At 38.2% G+C, this 20131-nt stretch overlaps 1 protein-coding gene across 2 annotated transcripts in view; it reads left to right on the forward strand.

Moving 5' to 3' along the window:
- The window catches only part of LOC107086529 (GRAM domain-containing protein 2-like), a 47287-nt gene that overhangs the window by 12914 nt on the left and 14242 nt on the right, over positions 1-20131 (forward strand). Inside the window, exons 2-4 of one of the 2 annotated variants that reach the window (XM_015377524.1) lie at positions 8468-8572; positions 15332-15389; positions 16758-16830. In XM_015377524.1, the coding sequence (XP_015233010.1) occupies positions 8468-8572; positions 15332-15389; positions 16758-16830 (236 nt within the window). Of the gene's footprint in view, positions 1-8467; positions 8573-15331; positions 15390-16505; positions 16831-20131 lie in introns of both variants that reach the window. The other variant, XM_015377523.1, reaches the window with a different exon arrangement.

Consider the following 20131-nt stretch of genomic DNA (forward strand, 5'->3'; position numbering starts at 1 on the left):
ACTACGATTCAGAAGGAGCTGATTGTAGTGACCCTCCTTTCCTACGATTCAGAAGGAGTTGATCGTAGTGACCGTCCTGTCCTACGATTCAGAAGGAGTTGGACGTGGTGACCCTCCTTTCCTATGATTCAGAAGGAGTTGATCATAGTAAGCGTCCTTTCCTACGATTCAGAAGGGGTTGGACGTGGTGACTCTCCTGTCCTACGATTCAGAAGGAGTTGGACGTGGTGACCCTCCTTTCCTACGATTCAGAATAGTGAGCGTCCTTTCCATTCCCTCTTTGCATATGATTTAGAAGGAGTTGATCGTGGTGACCCTCCTTTCCTACGATTTAGAAGGAGCTGATTGTAGTGACCCTCCTTTCCTACGATTCAGATGGAGTTGTACGTAGTGAGCGTCCTTTCCTACGAATTAGAAGGGGTTGGACGTGGTGACCCCCCTTACCTACAATTCAGAAGGAGCTGATTGTAGTGACCCTCCTTTCCTACGATTAAGAAGGAGTTGATCTTGGTGACCCTCCTTGCCTACGATTCAGAAGGAGTTGGACGTGGTGACCCTCCTTTCCTATGATTCAGAAGGAGTTGATCATAGTGACCCTCCTTGCCTACGATTCAAAAGGAGTTGGACATGGTGACCCTCCTTTCCTACGATTCAGAAGGAGTTGGACGTGATGACCCTCCTTTCCTATGATTCAGAAGGAGTTGATCATGGTGACCCTCCTTTCCTACGATTCAAAAGGAGTTGGACATGGTGACCCTCCTTTTCTACGATTCAGAAGGAGTTGGACGTGGTGACCCTCCTTTCCTACGATTCAGAAGGAGTTGGACGTGGTGACCCTCCTTTCCTATGATTCAGAAGGAGTTGATCGTGGTGAACCTCTTTGCCTACGATTCAGAAGGAGTTGATCATGGTTACCCTCCTTGCCTACGATTCAGAAGGAGTTGATCGTGGTGACCCTCTTTGCCTACGATTTAGAAGGAGTTGATCGTGGTGACCCTCCTTTCCTATGATTCAGAAGGAGTTGGACGTGGTGACCCTCCTTACCAACGATTCAGAAGGAGCGGATTGTAGTGACCCTCCTTTCCTATGATTCAGAAGGAGTTGATCGTAGTGAGCGTCCTTTTCTACTATTCAGAAGGGGTTGGACGTGGTGACCCTCCTTTCCTACGATTCAGAAGGAGTTGGATGTGGTGACCCTCCTTTCCTACGATTCAGAAGGAGTTGATCGTAGTGACCGTCCTTTCCTACGATTCAGAAGGAGTCGGACACAGTTTCCTGAATCCGCCGCCTTGCTGTTCGTTGAGGACACGTTAGAAGACACTGACCTGTACCCTGCTGGTCCCCCTGCATAATATTCACTGCTGCTGCTACATAAGAGCCACTGCTGCTGTCAGCTAACCTCCTTAGCTAAAGGGAGAGGCCCCGGGCTACCATGAGTTGCAAAATGAACCCCTCCAAAGTGGCCTTTAGTTATTGCATCGGATTAATCTAAATCTCTTTGAGAGCTACTGTTGGCTGAACAGACTCGACCGAAGATGGGCCTGCAGAAAACTGAACCAAGGCAGAAAGTCCATTCAATTCCATCGAGCCGAAATAGTAACATCCATCCTTCCCTCTTTCCATCTGATGTTTAATAAGTCCTCCGCTTGGGTGAACTAGGTAGAATAGATAGTTGTGTTGGTGTTTTATTTGAAATAAGCTTTCTGACTCAACTGCTGATGGTTTTAAGAGTTTTAACTGAATGCTAATGCTCACTGCACAGGCAGAACGAGCCATGTGGATCCAATGAAACTGCTGCAGTGTCCTGGCTAGCATCGTTAGCTCCCAGATTATCTCATGCTGGACACATTATAGAAGCCGCATTTTAAGCCCTAACTGTTCCTTTGTTTCAGCCGGACCCATCCTGACCAGAACCCCTGGGTCCAACTACTGTAAGCTAACCCATTTCTCTTTCAACCTCATCACAGTCTAATGCATTCCTGAGTCATTTTTCATTATAAAACTGAATGAAACTGCACTGTTTTGACTGCAGTTAACATCTCTGCGTCAGGGTTTATGCACATTTATCTGCTGCTAGTTTTAAAGGACACTTTAAATGCATTAGGTTTTAAAAGTCGAACATTCCTAAGAGACTTTGAACAGACTCTTAAACCCCTCCATCCCTTTTATTTGTTCATTTACTTGTGCTTATTTTCAGTAGTGTGTAGTACCTCTGTAGTTATTAGATATATTACTGTGTGACTAGTAGCTAATAAAGATACCGTTGTATTTTAACCCACGGTCTTTTTTGTTTATTTTACACAGTGAACTTTATCACTAAGGCCGGATTCACTCTTTTTTCAGTAGCATCCGAATGAACAGAGACACATTTACTTGGTTGGTGATTAATAACGTTGCTGATAGCCGTACTCTACACTACTAAATTGTTGAAGGCGATTGTATTTAAACAGCCGCTTCAGGACTCCAACCCTTTATGTAAGAGACTAAAACCCTGGTCAGTAAGCAAATAAGAGTTATGATCATTCAACTGACAATAATTAATTAGTTTTACTATTTATTTAATATATTCATAATCTTCTGGTAAACTTGCACAACAAAGATTACGTTGTCACCAAAAAATATGTTTGCTTCTTGCTGTGAGTGTTTTCACAAATTTCCTATAGAAGCACTCTTTTGATTTTAATATGAGGGGGAATATCTGTTTTTGTTAATGACATTAACCTTGATTTTTGCCATGAAAACACCTTTTTTTAATGTTACAAACGTTACGATGTCTTTTTCTGTCCTGCAATAAAACTATTGGCTTGAAAGTTTGAAATACAAAGTATTTCACTGAGTGGCCTATAAAAGGTTATTTTTCTTTCCTAGCTATTCATTACGTTTTGTAGTTGAAAACCATGAAATCCTTTTTAAATCCACTGTTAGTGGTTGTAATGTCATACTGTAGATGTTGTAGCTTTTCGTGTTGCATCTCATGTGTAAAGAATTTATTTGAGAAAATTACCGCTACGACATCAAAAGCTGAATTCGATGCAGTAAATTTTTCAAGTCAAAAATTTCTTATCACAACATGCTTTTGCAAACTTTTCCTTTCATATTTGCACAATTGTACTCATGGTTTTAGAGATGAATCATTTTTGTCTTGTCCTCGTGATGTGAGCTGTTAATTTTATACTAGACTATATCCTGATCCTATCTTATCACCTGATGATACCTATGACCTCAGACATTGATACAGTTGCTGGATCAGGGGGCGAGGATTTATTTTAGTTGCAAACAATTAACTTAACAACAAACATTAAGTTCAAGGTTTTAAGGTCTTATCATCATGATTGTTTGCTGAAACAATCTTTGTTATAAAAGAAAAATTAAAACCATGAGAAGCGTGGATGACTATTTCTAGCCAATATTGTAATCAATATTGGCTAGAAATATTGTATGTAATCACCATAGAAATATTGTATGTAATCACCATAGAAATATTGTATGTAATCACCATAGAAATATTGTATGTAACCACCATAAAATACCAAAGATAAAGCAGGTATGGCGTATGAGCCTAAAGCTTGCTTATGTTACATCTGATGCTTTTCAGGTAAAGGGTTAGGATTGTGTTTGTTAAGCTAATATCAAATACTGGGTAATCCAACAATCTAAAACACCTGAGATGTTAGTTTTTATGTTTTCTATACAAACCTAAAAACAAAGTTTGTTTCATAAGCATCCATTACTTAAAAAAAAAACTTAAACCATATATGGGAAAGCTCAAATATGGGAGGGATTCTTTAGACCATTATTTGACTGATGATAATAAAGAAGGCTAAAATACAACTATAAATGGATAATTTCTCTGTGATATGGTTATAAACGTTGTTCATATTAAGACCTCTAAGTGCTTTTATTTGGACACACGGTGTTCTGTCAGACCAGCATACCCATAGTCAATACCTGTTTATCTCTTTAGCTTGTTTCTTTCATTTTGTATTCGAAATAAACATTAAACTAACTCAATGGGCATGTTTCCCTTTAGTAATGTACAAAAAAAAAAATATTTAAGCACTTACTTTTTGGTGTTTTTTTTAAGCGTATGGGGATCTGACCTTAAATAGTTTTTTTGTAGATAGCTAAAGGGAAACACACCCATTAAGGTATTTTAAAGTCTATTTTTCGTACAAAAATTAAAGGGATAAACGCAAATCTTACATCTCGCGCATGCATATTAACTAAGAGTATGCTGGTCTGATGGGGTATGCTCATCTGATAGAACACCGGCATGGAAGCCTTAATGCATCAGAAAATGGTGACATTTTCTGTCCATCTTTTTAGCGAGCATTGATGACTGCTTTAGTGAAATGTCTTTAAGGTGGGATGGTTTATCAGGCTCTGTGATTCTTGAGTCATTGTGATGCCCTACCATCTTTTCTGTTTCTTCTTTGATGTAAAGTTTTATTGCATATTTTAATTACCTCCTCTGAGGTGTTCTACCACAGATATAAATGGAGCAAAAAGAAATCTAGATTTTTAAGTTTGTTGTGTTTTAGAATACGTCCTTTTATTTTGGCTCAGCCTGCATATGCCGTTGCAGTTCTGTAAGCATTTTGTTATAGCACATTCTGGTGATTTCACCATAACACGTCTGGGTGTCTCACTTAAAAGCTTTGGTTTTCCACCTTCTGCATTCCTTAATATTAGGGCATAAGTTGCCTTTTTAACAATTGAGTTTTGAGTTGTGGTTATCAACACTAACAATTTCTACACTCGATTTATAGAGAAACTAGACCCAAACCATAAACCTTGGTGCCCCAGGCTACTGCCTCTCTACTCTAATTGATGTCAGGCCTATACAGGTTTTGTATTAGAGTTGACGTTTGTTATTTTTGTTCATTGGAGACAAATAATTGTGCAATAAAGCCGTTTTACCCCAGACTTCACCTGAATCCTTTAAACTGCGTGTTTAAGGTGGGAAGAAGCTGCAGTTCCAATCATTATCTATTACAACAGAGCTTTTTACGTCCCATTTAATCCTCTGCGATCCCAGATAAGCAGTCAAATCTACCTTCCAGCGCCAGGAAGCCCCTGTTGTTTGAACAGGTCAGCGGCTGACGTAAAGCTTCTGGCCAATTAGAGATAATTCACTGGAAACTGCATGCAGGTGCCTATTTCCATCAGCACCTGTAATTACACAGGAGCAGGTGGTAACGACTCCCCCGGCCCCAAAGGATGGCACCGCAGCATGGTGTTTGTGTCCATGTTAAAGATGACACACAAAAAAAGATGAACAGTAAAGGGAAAGAAATCATTGGCTGATTAAAGCTTCCTGCTGATGGAAATAAAACATTAACATTAAGTCTCAGACATTGTAGTTCAAAATATATATATAGATTTTTATTAAAATTCAGTAAACTGATTATTGGATGTCTTTACTTAGTATTGTGCTTTTGCAAAATAGATGACTTTCAATCTGATTTGGGGTTTTTGAGAAGATCTGTCATCACATATCCTTCATCAGCCATGTGTGGATTTTTGTTCGGAAAACTAAACCAACTTAGAGAGTATTAGCAGCCTCTAAATGATGATTTATAATCTAACATTTTAGCTTGTAGTAAAATTTATAAGAACAAAAGTTCTGATAGTGAAAGTCCCTGCAAACAGTGCAGGGTGTTTAAATCATGACAATATCCCCAGAGAACTAAAACTTACAGGCCAAAGGGATTTGTTAACAAAAAAAAAAATCTAATTTGAAAAATTATTATTTATAGTTAAAAAAGTGTTAAGTCTTCCGTGGTTCGTTTTAATTGAAGCGCTGTGGGAAAGTTACCCTGGTCTTTATTTGGTAGCCAATCGTCCTCATACAAATGAACAGGGAGAAAAATGGCATCCAACGTTCTTGGAGAGAAATATTTTGTGCATAAGGAACCTATTAAGGTCCAATATTCATCAGGTTTAAATGGTTAAAGGTAAAGTGGAGGATTTTTTGTGAATTGATAAAAAAAAAAAAAAAAAAAATGCACATGCACAACCCTGTACCCGCCCCAGAAAGGGAACACCTATTAAACACGTGCAAGAGCGTGCACAAGCCCATTTCTCCTCATGCACGCCCTGTTTAAAAGTTGCTTTTCTCATAGCTCCTACAAGCTTACTGTGTCAATTTGGTAGTATGATCTGGTGAACTGTAAAGTGCCTCAAGATGACATGTGTTGTGAATTGGCACTATATAAACAAACTGAATTGAGTTGAATTGTCAGACCATCTGCCCTAACCCCTAAATCCCTCAATCACTATATAGAGCCGGGACTATATAGTAACTCAGTTAACTTTCTGTTCTGGCAGATGATCACTACTTTTTGCTTCCCGTTGGTCATGTAACTCCTCCTCCACTCTGGGGGGCCTGCGCCATCTTGTTATTAGTCGCCGCTGTCAATAGTGACAGCCTATGGCGACAGCGGGCCGCTGTGTCAGTAGATACCAGAATGCTTTGCGAGGACAGCTCTTCGCGCAAAGCATTCTGGGATATATCTGCCTCTTCTGAGTCCTTTCCTTTCTTCTTATACACATTTTAGACAATTTTTCGCTTTTGACCCTCTGTCATTTTCAAAGAACCAGGGTTATATGATAACCAACACAAATTAGTCCTATTTTAAAGTAAAGTAACATATGCATTCAATCCCCATGGAGATTTTTTAAAGTCCTATTTTTATGCATGTCTGCAAACCTTTAGTGCTAAGATTCCCCAACATCTACTTATCTAAAGGTAAAATCTTTACCCATTTTTTTTTTAAACTACGTAAGGACCTTTCAGTTTAGTTGGAGGGCGTCTGCTGGCAACAAATCTTAAATCTTGACATAGGTCGTCATTTAATGTACACTGCAAAAACGATCTGAAATTAAGTAAAAATGTCTTAAATCAAGTGTATTTACCCATAATTTGAGCAGGTAATTAAGATAGTTTGCCAATGGATTGAGTATTTTTAGACTTAAAATAAGTCAATTAGATAATATGCACTTGAAATAAGACAATGCCATTCATTTTTCTTGTTGTTTCTGAATTGTCTTGTTCCATTGGCAAAGTGTCTCATTTACCTCCTCAATTCAGGATAAAATGCACTTATTTTAAGAAAAAATGACTTATTTAGATTTACATTTTTTACAGTGTAGGTCTAAACTGGGACGTGCCCTTTCTAACATGCTAACCTGTTTTGATCCAGGCCCTTCCTTACTGGCTGTATGTTTAGGCTGTCCTGCTGAGAGGTCTTCTCACCGCTTCTCTGATTCAAGTCAGTTGAAACCTCTAGCAGGTTTCCCTCCAGAATTGACTGTTTAGTATGTGTTATATTTCCCGGGAACATAAAGTTTAATTTTGGCCTTATATGACCAAAACACCATCTTCCAAGTGTTTGCTGATTCCCCCAAAGCTTTTTGCAAAATGAACCAAGACTCTGACTTTCTTTTTGTTTGTTTTTACAGCAATAAGCTTCCATAAAGGCTCAAGTTAACGAGTGCCGAACTAACAGTTGCTATAGCAACAGATTGCCCTGCACGAGCTTTGGCTCTCTGCATCTCTTCCAGAGTTACTGTCACTTTACATTGTTGGTGTTTTATTAATTTTTTTTTTCATTAACCAAGCTTTAAACCCTTTTAAAAGGAGGAGGGCTACACAAAGTTGCACTATTGATGGGATGAAATAAAATAAATGTTAACTACATTTCCTTATTTAGGAATTTATCTGCACACCATTCCTGTTTCCTTCTTCTTTCTCCAGAACTAGACACCTCTTTAGCTTCCTGATGCCTCCACAGCTACAGATGAAGATTGGAAGGCAAACTATTTAGAACTTCATGCAAAGTAGCTTCAATGAGCCTTAAACTGACCTGAGCAACATAATCCATCACACAAAACAGGAAGTTCTCGTTTCATTGCAGTCCAAATCCTCCTCATGTGAGGCGTAACTGTTTACTAGCATCTTTTACTCAAACTTTTCAAAAAAACATTCTCTACAGCTTTCCCTATTCCATAACACCTCGCAGCTATGTTCTCCTCTTTTTGCAACATGCTGAGATTATACTGCAAGACAAATTTGGTGCTGAGACAATAAAAAAGTGTGTATTTTTTTTAAAGCAACCAGAGCAGCACATCAGGTCAGCCATCTGCACAATCTCTGAGGTGCTCCACTTTTCTTTTTTTTTTGCATTAGACATCTGTGCAAGAGTACACACTGACCCATTTACCAAAAGCACAGGTACACAATTTTATTTTGCTAACTAGGCTTTTTTTTGATGCTCTGCAAACACGTCAAATCAAAGCGTCGTTGCATCACGGTGGTAAGACAGAGTCCACTTGTTTGACCCATAAACCATTTTGAAAAGTTCTATCTTTGAAGCCAAACATGGGGACCAAAAACAAACATTTCCCACAAGTGGAGCACAGAGGGGCCTGCTGTTAACATAGAGTTGTGTGTTTGTGTGTCCAGGGCCAGGAGCATGACTGAGCAGCAGGAGCAGGGTGAAATAAGAGGCCTCCTCTCAGCACACGACCTGGATCCCTCCAAAGACGACGACACACACGGACACTTCAGGCAAATATCGCTCAGAATTTTGCAACTTTCACTGCTTTGACGTGTTTTCTTTTTTTTTCTTTCCTCTGTACACAAACCATCTGTATCCTGTCCATGATCATGGGTTCCAGCCCAGGGAGATTTATTTTCACAGCCTCATTTTGATGTCAAACAATAGCCAAGCGCACACACTGGTACACACAGAGGCTAAAAACAGAGATTTAGAAAGGATATGTTTATTTTCCCTTTTAAAGCCTTTAAAAATCTAAGTTGCATGTGTTTTAACAAAATGAAGACTAAAAAAATGAAGCATTTTAATACACTGCTACATTTATTTTATTTTATTTTTTTTTACTGTCAAACAAAATATTTGTTATATAAGAAGGATTGCAGGCAGAAGCAGATTAATCCTGGGGAATCTGTTCTGGGATGAGATTTGGCTCTGAAGCACATTGTGTTTGTAAACTCAATGAATAAGAGGGAATTTAAAACTTAATGCACATGTTGGTTTTAATCTTGTAGGAGTCTGAGCAGAATGTGCATCCTCTTAATGTGCAGCTTACCTCAGCTCTCATCTTATCTACTCAATGTTTTAACGAGATGTTTATGGTATCAAGCACAGGTGGACCTATTGTGTGTTTTAGTTTATAGCCATATATATTGCAGGTTATACTCTGCAGATTACTTTCTGGAAGTTACAGGCTGCTTTTTGGAAAATAAATGGTCACTTGGATAGAAATTACAAATCAGAGTCTGATAGAAGGTTATTTTCTTTTAGGTTTGTGTGCTGGAAGGTATAACTTCTCACATAACCATGGGCAGTTCTAGACAGGGCCAACGGGGGGCCAGTTTCCCTGTAGAAATTGTCCTGGCCCCCATTATGGCCCCTATACTTAAGATATATTATCTGATAAATTGTCTTATAGAGAAACCGTAACTAAATGGTTCTTTGGATCCATTTCTTTTTTTTTTTATCTTAACAGTTTTATTCCCTCAATAATTTGAAAAGGCATTGCATTTTTAGCTTTAGTTGTATTGAGATTGGATCGCGGCTTTAGGGGTGCACCAGTTATTGTTCTCTGGGCGATAACCAATCTTTAACAAGCCTGACATGTAGAGTTTTGACTGAGGCCAATATTTTATAACAGTTGTTATAAGATTAGAAAACACAGTAAATGTTTATCTGATTTTATTGAACAAAAAAAATTTTGAAACAATGAAATCTCATTTTAACTGCACAAGTTTAGATATGCTGATGAAGGTTCTCTGTCATCCAGGTCATAGTCATTCCGTAAAAATTAAAAAAATATCCACTGGACTTGGTTTCCAAGAATTGAAGACGTTTCGCCACCTCTCCAGGAAGCTTTCTCAATTCAAATGTCTGGATCCGCAGTGAGTTTGAGTCTTATATAGACAAAGCCTTGTATGGCTTGGAAACATGCAATGGTAACCGATGAATGGGTCGTTAGACAGGTTTCAGGTATTACAGGAGACAATCCCCCCCTGAACGGCAGGGTTAGGGTTAGGTTTCAGATATTACAGGCTAACGATGGAACCAAACGACCCATTCATCGGTCATTTAGAGTATTAACATCAGTGGTTATTATCAATTTTACATATTGGTAACGGTCGATCTCACAAAATGAAAATCGTGGCCAATAAATCGGTGCACTCCTACTTTTTGTCTGCTATATCTGGTTATCTCTAGAGTTGCAATTGAATCTGCATCTCACTTAATACATCAATGAAAAAATGCCACTATGTCTACTGCCACTTCACACAACAGATTTATGCTCTTTATATTTCAGAAGTTAAAGGGTATTTTTGAGGACTGGGATAATTTTAGGTAATTCACTATCTAGAACGTTTTCTTTGTAAACATCACTTTCTGTATCTCGACAGGAACTGAAAGTTACAGGCTGCTGCATTCCAAAACTTTCAGGTCCTTGTCTGGAACACTGTGTTAGAATCTAAGATCTAGCTGCATTGTTAGGGGACTTTTAAACTAACACTTATTTAAGATGCATCTTCGATCTTGCAGGGTGCTTCCTAGTAATTATAGCGAGGTTATGTTTAGTTATTGTCAAGTTACTTTTCCAGAATTCATAGGTTACGTTCCAGTACTTGCCTTTATTATGAAATGAGTTTAAAACTTTCTATCAACAGCTTACTGTACAGGTAACTGTCAGGAAGTGGGTTTTATTATGATTTTGTCACCTCATTTCATCCGAAACTTAAAGGGTAACTTACAAAACTTTACAGAATGCGTCTTTGGAATGAACGGTTACATGACTGGACTTTCTTGGTTTGCTTTCTGAGATACTACGGGTTACTTTTTGTAAATTAGCTCTATTTTTGGGCGATTTTGTTGCCTGGTACTATCTGGAACATCCCAACTACCGGTAAGTTATTTTTGGGCACGTATAACTATGAGGTTGCTTTCCAGAACTTACTAAGAGCTTTCTGGAAAATTACCAGCTATATTCTGGATTTTTTAGGTTATTCCACTTAAAATGTATGGATATAAGTAAGTGCTGGGACATAACTGTTTATGAGCTAACTTCTGAGCTTGGATTGGCTGGAACTTACTTACAACTACACCTTTGCTTAATTTTACTACTTAAGTTAGTTTTTATTTTGTCAAACAAATAACGAAAATATCCTAATATTTTTTAGTGATTCTTAAAAAAACAGGATATATATTTCTCTTCATATACATGTCATAATAAAGTGGAACCACATCCATGCTTGGTTTCTTCAAGCTCTGTAAAGTAAACTGTTGGGCCTAGAAGAGAAGAAGAACATTTAGAAATTGTTATCCTTTTTTATAATATTTAATCCTTTCTGCTAAACACAGGTCTGCTTACTCAGATTTCTGTAGATAATCAGCTGCCCCACTTAAAGGTTTATCTGTTTTTTTAACATTCCCACCAGCAGAAAGCTCACACCTCACAGGAAAACACAAAACAAAACAACACCAACAAAAAAAACTACAAACACAAACCTAATCAAGGAAATGTAAACTAACCAGTAGACTGGGCATATTTCATATCAGGTTTGAATAAAACATTAAAGCAGCATCTTAATGCTGAGTTTAAAGATTTAAAAACTCAAACAAAACCAGTTCCTCCATTCAGAAGACAGAGGTTTAGTTAATTCAGCAGTAATTCTTTTCTAATATGCATTTTTATTTTTAATATTAACTACAACATAGTTAACAATATTTCAATTCTTATGCTGTTTTAATCCAGACTATAAAGAAATATTCTTTCTTGCATCAGCGTTTAATAGAAAAGTTTTTTTATTTATGTTGTTTAATGTTCTAAATCTTTCATTTCATAGTTTTTAGGTTACATTTTCTTCTCCTTTTGTCTCAATCCAGTTTTCTTCCTAAACTGACTCAGAGTCTGTAGCTGCATCGGTCACCGATGGGAGGTGTTCACTTTCTAATTTGGGATTTAATTTGGGCTTCTTTGAGCTTGTAATTAGCTCCACCATTCTGCCTCTGAGCCAAGGGCACTGTGATACTGGAGAAGAGGCGCATGCGTATGCACACAAACACAACTGCAGCAGGCAACGTTTTGCTTTGCTCTCAGGGGAAAAGATGCCGGGTCGCATTTTAGCTCCCATTTCTAAACCTCTGCTCCAGGAAGACATAGAGAGTCGCTGTATTATACCTGCAGGGTTAGTGGAGTTCAAATACTCATTGTAAATTAAAAGTAATTTACTTTCCTCATTGTTTTTAATAAATCAAGCAACACATTTGGACTTTTTTTTCTGTTATCAAATCCAAAATTGTGAAGGGAGTTAAACTTTTTCTGCATATCTGTACCAGAATCCCCTAAAACGCCTCATCAGCTCTTCTAAAGGCCCTCCATTGTCCGTGCTGGCGGTATCGATGAGGCGCTGGAGCTCGTGTAAGAGAGACAGATGGAGACAAGAAAGATGGTTGGTCCCCACAGGGCTGCGTGTTTTTAATAATCACTCTCTCTTCTCCACCTGAGAGTGCAGAGACACGGTGCTGCCTATTTATAGGAGGAAACCAGCAGGCAGGAAGAGCAACACACATGCACTATTGTTTACAGCATGGTCACAAGATGAAGAGATGTGTTTTCCAGGAAAGGAGATTTTTTTTTTCTGTTTCTGGGTCAAGCTACGTAAAATAATTAAAAGTGGAAGAGGTTAAACGGAGGGGAGGTTTTAATTCCTCTCATGACCTGATTAATACTCCAAGTTGGTTGGTACTTTAAGTCTATGTTGGCATTTGTAGAAAGTCTGAACTTTCTGCTCCAAACAGCTTCTAAAAGGATTTATATCTAAACTTAGCTGTATGAAAACATCCAGGTTCCCTTCTGTTTTTCATATTTCCAGAAAATATTCTGGAGCATCAAAAGCCTCTTTTAGCAATTACTAGTTTAAGGAGATATTTCCTATGTGACTTCTAATTTTTAGCTTCATACCAGTCAACCATCAGTCAATTATAATGTCTATCAGATCGTTTCTTTGTGCATCTCTACTTATTTACCCCACTACTCTTTGCCAGATTTTACTTTGTTTCTCTAGAAACGCTTTGTTAGAATAGCATCTCCATCAGAACAACCCCTTCACCTTAATTTCAAAGCTTAAAGATTCTGACAAATTATGAAATACATATTTTGAACTATGGGTTTCCATGTATAACTTCTTATATACTGAGGGAAAAATCCTAAAAGTTTAATGTCCACATTAAAGGAAATGCATCTGTTCATATCCTTAATACGAGTTAGTTTTAATAGCTTTTCTCATTTAGCAACCCAATGTTTAACAGTCAGATCTCAGATGATTTAATGATGGATTGGACATGACAGCACCACACCATGACATAGATGCTGGGAATGTGTGTTTAGGTATGAGTGTACAGTATGTAGATATATGTGTGTATCACTGCTGTGTTTAACAGTATTACTTTGAATTTGTGCATGTTTTGTTTTTTGGAGGTTCCAAACAAGTCAGGGTGGAGTTTTGCCACTTCGAGCACTTGATTTTTCTTTTTTTAACTTCATTTTTGATTAAAAAAAAAGTGATAAGATGAATGTTTCACATTGAATTTTTCATGAACTAGTTGTGACCCAGCTTTAGCTTTCAGACAGACTGATAAAAAATAAAAAATAAATGTAATCAGGTTTAATAGATGTATAGATAATTCCAAGTCCCTGATTGAATTAAAGAGAGTGAAACAAGTCCACCTGTAAAAAATAAAAATGCTATTAACACTGAAAGCAACAATCTCCCTAATCGTTATAGTATTTTCCTGTTTTTAATAAGTGCTACATATCAGACAGTAACTTCCATTTGATCAGGACAAGGCAGCACCAACCCCCTCATATCTATATTCTATCTATGGGGGTATTTGACACCTGAAAGTGCCGTCTGATGTAGGAGTTTGCCCTGAAATCGAGGGGTTGACGGTTCAAGCCCTGGCTCCGGCTTTCAGTGTTGTGTCCTTGGGCAGTGAGCCCCAGCACAGCTGTGGCTACAATGTAGTTTGCCACCATCAGTATGTGTGTGTGAATGAATGAACGTAATGTAAAGTGCTTTGGTCAAGTCTCCTCACTTGAAAAAGCGGCATTTACCTGTTCTGCATTTGCTCATAACGTGACATTTATCAGCTAAATCTTCTTATGTGTAAAGATCAGTTCATCTGAATGAAAGCTTAAATTGACTAAGATGAAATGAAAATCGTTCCTTAATACATTTGGAATACATAATGATGCTTTTTACCATGCCTCTATGGAAAGACTAGCTGTCTAATGAGTGAAACATTGGGTTTAGCTTTAGGTTCCTCCTCCGTTGTTCCCCTGAGCAAGGCACCTTACCCTTAGTTGGCCACTGATCTTCCTATCAGAGTGAGTGTAACTGGATGTTATGTTTTTTTCTTCACCCTTCTTCCTTCCTTCCTTCCTTCCTTCCTTCCTTCCTTCCTTCCTTCTAATGCTTGTTTATGTGGTGTTTTTGTAGCCACAATAATGTGGACTTGTACTTCTGACTGCTTTCAGCTATCAAAGCCACCTTCCTGCTTTTCATTTGGAAACCTTTCAACCAGCGATAGCAGCGAATGCATATAGCTGCACTGTTATCTGTGCATCCTCCAGGAGCAGGGTTTCATATCAGGGCAGCATTACATCTCCCCAAGCTCCCTGACAGTCACCAAACACTCAGTGAGATACTGCATGAAAGAGGCATGTGTTTCTTTCTCTCTATGTAAATACCTTCACATATTCAGTCTTTATTTGGTCCATACCTGCCACCATCCTCCCAAAAATACCTGAACGCAGCAGTTTGGTGACATTTTCCTTCATGGATTGATTATGCTGCATTTTATTTGCTGGGTTGTATTTTCTGCCTTGGAAACAGATTTATGAGCATCATGCTGGGACATCTGCTGCTCTGCTCGGACTACTCCTCTGGAGGCGGTTTGAAGTGAAACGCATGCTATTAAAAGAGTGACACAGATAATCTCCTGGCTTGGCTACAATACAAGTTTGAGCTGCTCAGTATTTATATCTAATGCCGTTTAGTGCCAACTGTTATTTCTGGATTCATGTGCAATGAACCAAGCTACATTAGAAGCAATAAATGTATGCATACTGTAAATGTTGCCTATTTATGCACTAATTTAACAAATGTGCATGAGTATATTTATGTTTACTTTATGTAATTTTGTCTTGCCTCTTTAATGAATAGTGATTCACATGTTTCACAGTTTTTAATATTTTTTTTTGCTTTTTTTATACCCCACAGGTTTCAGCTGATTGAAGAGCTTTCATATGAAGATGTGAAGAAATGTTACAGGGGATCGGTGAGTTATGTGTTTCATCCCTACTGAACTTCAGCTGGTGTGTAGCAAAGATGTAATATTAGCTGATCGTAGTACGATAGGGCTTCAAAAGTTTACTTACTTCTGCACATTTCTGAGAATGTAGCTGAAATTGCAAAGCTGTTTAAGAAAAAATAGCCTCTTATTGGATTTGTTAAGTTTTTGTGCCATTTTAATTTGTCAGATCATCCAACAAAGCATAAGTAAATTACATTTTGATTTCAAAAATTGAGGAAACAAGGTTTTTCATACTAGCATGGCTCCATATGAAAAAGTAACTGCCACCTTTTTAAATCAGGACATTTATTTTGGAAAACTGCGCTCAATTTCCCTCACCTCACTGTGGTCTGGCTATTACCTTACCTCTTGATTCGATGAATGATGTTAAAAGGACCTATCTGACAGGATGAAGTAGGCTAAACAATCTAAAAAGACAACAAATCTAAACACAAAAAGCTGAAAAAGGTAAATGACATTCATCAGTCTGAAAAGAGTCTCTAAAACTTTTTTTTTAAGTTTTGGCACTCCAACAAGCTACAGTATTAGCCAGTGTCCGACCACTGCTGACCTACAGAAACACAAAGTATGCCTCAAATTTGCCTCCAAACATCTTGACACATAAGACTTTTGAAAAAAACATGGCGGCCTCAGAAGGATACAGGTGGACAAAGTTGTAGCAGAGATCCTGCAGGTTGGAGGTGAAGAAGGCATGGCGATGGATGAGATCTGTTGGAGTTTTAGGGAGGAAAAATGTTCAGTTTTCAATTTCTCTGTGTTAGAGAAACTGACAGATAGTAGCAGGGCGGGTGTACCTGCTCAGAGGGATGAAGGACAGAGTGAGTGTATGTGTGTGAAGGAAAGAGGAGTGGGAGGGAGGAGAAGTGTAGAGTCACTGAAGGTTTATTTGAGACAGAAGGGAACCTTGTGGTTGAGAAGGAGCTGAGAGGCTGTAAGATGAGACATAGTGGCTGTTAGTCTGTAGAGTAGGTGTATGTGTTTGTGTGTTTTAGCTGCATTAGAGCTAGATGTTTACCGTAGCACGTGCATGTTTAGTAGATGAAACCTCAGCCCAGCACTGACCAGCGACAGGGGGAACAGTGTGTGTCTTGCAGCGGTTTGCTCCAGGCCTTGGATGTGCGAGAGTGTGTGTGTGAGTACGGTGCCAACGTGCTGAGCCTGGTGCAGAGCCCCCGTCCTCTGTGGGAGAGGATGGTGTCTGCGCAGAGCGGAGTCGGAGGGGCCGGTGGCCGATGCGGCGGTGAAGGTGGAGGGGACGGCGGGGCCGGCACTGTGCAGACAGGCCGGTCCGCCAAGGAGCTGCTCATGACTCTGCCCTGTCCCTCTGCACAGACTGTCAGCAAGTACAACTCGCAGTACCACAAACTGTTCGCATGCGTCCCCAAGGATGAGATCCTCATGAAAGGTACTTTTATTTCTTCTTTTCATGATGTGTTTATTACCTGGGATAATATGAACTTATACTGTACTAAACAAATAAGGATTTTAAGTGTGTATAGTAGGAGTTATTGTATATTTTTGCTGTGAAATATCAGGGAAATAAATATAATCATATTTAATGTAGTAAAAACATGTTCACTGAAAACGGGACCATTTTAGCTTCTGCTGTTGCTCCATCATAATCAACTCATTTACAGCTAGAGATAAACCGATCAGAGATATTTAGCCCATTTTTAATATCCGATTTACAAAGCTCTGACCTACAGATTTGATCTTTCTGCTGTCAACATATTTATTCTTTACAATGAGATGTTTATAGCAGAATAAGGATTAAACAGGATTAATAAATTCCCTTATTTGCATAAGTCCTACTTCCTGTTTATCTGCCTAAATTAACATGCTCTGTCCCTCTGTGCAAAATATAGTTTCCTCTAGAAGCTTCTGATACCTTCATTGCTTCTTTTAACATTATTTTTTCTCATCGCGTTGATGCTGAAATGGCCCAACTCTGTCCTCTTCACTCTGTCACAACATCTACACTGAATGTAGCAATCTGGTAGCATTATGGTGATTTTTTTGGTCCATCTCTAGTTATTTCTGCAGGACCAAAGCTAACTGTGAACAAGTTGATGGGATTTTTTTGCAGTAGTTTTACTTATTTCTCAAATAGCGAATATAACTCTTTCTGTCTTCATTATTCTATAAAAGTGAATAGATAAAAGTTTTCAACTTTTAGTTTGGTTATAAACAGCTTCACTGTTTATAACCAAAATAAAAGTCTGATCTGGAGGATCACGATTAATGAGAACATCACTAATCCACTGATGCAATCTCTGGGTTTCATGTTTATATACTGCTAATAAAATTTCATATTTGGATTCTGTTGCAACCTGTTTTAAAAAGAAAATGAAAATACGTTTTTCAGTTGTTTTCTTGGCGCTGGTAGCCTTTATGTAACTGTTTACAGACGAGATACAGAGCAGGGGGAGACGTGCAGCAGTCAAACAGGAGTGCTGTTTTATTGTCTGCTGGTCAGAGATTGTTATTGTAAAATAAATATTTTGTCTGAGAGTTATCTTTAGCAGACAGAAGGTGGCAAAGAAACGTTATTTTCACAAGGCATTGGGACATTTTTGAACTGGACTTATTTTGAAAGTCAATCTACTGCAAAAGTCAGACGTATCCAGATGAATTAACATCTGCAACTAATATATTTTGGCTGTTTCAGTCCAGTCCATAAGTCCATCAATGTTCAGGAAATGCTCCACTGGGACGGCACAATAATAGCTTTATCTTCTATAATCAGCATTTTTAACCAAGAGGAACTCAAAGTGGTGCAACTTAGATACCAACAACCAATGAGAATGTTATGATAATCATGCTTAATATTATAGGTATAGTGGAGGATTTTCGTGAATTTTTGAAAAGACCTAACCTCTCCACTTAAAAAACAAAATGCACATGATCCTCGAGGATGTTTGAGTACGCAATGATGACTGTCACTCGGATGGATCTCATCTCACCCATATTTATATATAAAATGTTTCCCTGCAAATAAGACTACTGCTACATAAAAAATCATGACATGCTTGTATCTGTGTGCTGCAGTGAAAATGTGGACATGTTTGCAGAGTAGATATGGATCTTTGGCCACCGTACAACTACTAACGATGCAAATTACAAACTGAATAAACTCATTTCCTGGAAAGTTACAATATAAAGGGAAATAAATTTTACTTTGCAGTAGGGTTGTCAAAAGTATCGATACTCAAAAAAGTATCGATACTGAAACGTTGTATCCGGATACAATACTCGTTTTTAAAAGTATCGATACAGTGCCACCACTAGTGGCACCTAAGCAGTCATTCATCTAAAGTGCAGAATAGAGGACATTGCACATTCAGAACACTGTGTGATTGAATAATTCTGTGCTCTTTTCAGTATCAGACTTTTGTTTTGTAACAGGTGCAGCTGCTGGGAATGATTTTTATTTCTTAACCGGTTTGGCTAGTGTCATTGTTATGTGTGCAAAGCATAGCCAAGGAAGGAACACTTAATTTTAATTTTATAAGTTTTTTATCAAGCTTGCTTAATATTGTGCACAGCATACAACCCCTTTATTGTATTTATTTATTGTATTTTATTTAGTAATGAAAATATTTCGGTAGAATTTTGAAGTCTTTGTTTTTATCCTTGTGGTATCGAAAATGGTATCGAGTATCAAATATTTTCCTTAGTATCGGTATCGAGTTGAAAAGTTTAGTATCGTGACAACCCTACTTTGCAGTAATATGAAATGAATTTCCACTAACAGCATGCCAAACTTTACCTGTCGAGTAGAAACTGCAAGCGAGGCATCAGTGGGAAGACACTCTGGTCTTGTTTCTCTCTTCTGAGGCATTTCTCTTCTTCTCATACACTTTTTCTCTTATGACCCTCGGCCATTTTCAAAGAACCATAGTGAGAAAGTCAAGATTCAATGACTGTCAGAAAAAGACAGCTAAATGGGGACGAGCACATAAGATAGCCTTACGTAAACATACCACCAGAATGAGTAAAAACGAGCGGGAACCACTTAGTTTGATGATCTGCACGGAAAAAAGTAAAATCCTCCTCTATACCTTTGATATCGGCATCCTCAATCCTCTAGGGTGGAAACTGACCCAATTTACTGCAAACATTTTAGTGTGAAGTCCACCAGCTTAGGAATGTTGGTAATAATGATCACCTTCAATCCGAGCTTCTTCTAAGTGGAAGTAGGCCCCCTTTTATACTCGTCTCCAATATTGTATATTTCAGCTGTCTGTTGTGACGAGTAAGCTGAGGTTTCAAATAGTTGTTATTCATTGGCTATGGTCAACTCCAGAAAGCTTTAGTAAGCAGTGTCCAGATGATGATCCACCAAAGCAAATGAATAACTACCACAGGAATTCAGTAAAGGTTGCAGACATGTGAAGTTACTGAAATATAAGTGCAAGAAATTTATTATCAAAAACAAGTTAATTAGTGAGATGTTTTTAACTACTTACATTCCAACAATCCCCTTTATTGACTGACCTTTCAGACACTTAGATGGGTATGGGGCATTGCAGGCTAACAAAAGAAGCCAAACGACCCCCATTCAAAATGGGTGCACCCCTTCATCTGTTCCAATTTGCATGTTTTCAAAACAAAAACAGGGCTTTGTTGGGCTACTGTATAAAACCTCAAACTCAACGCTATTACTGATATTTTGAATTGAAAAGCTTCCTGGATGGGAAGCGAAA

Source organism: Cyprinodon variegatus, unplaced genomic scaffold, assembly GCF_000732505.1.
Source record: "Cyprinodon variegatus isolate N-32 unplaced genomic scaffold, C_variegatus-1.0 Scaffold156, whole genome shotgun sequence".
Taxonomy (NCBI): domain Eukaryota; kingdom Metazoa; phylum Chordata; class Actinopteri; order Cyprinodontiformes; family Cyprinodontidae; genus Cyprinodon; species Cyprinodon variegatus.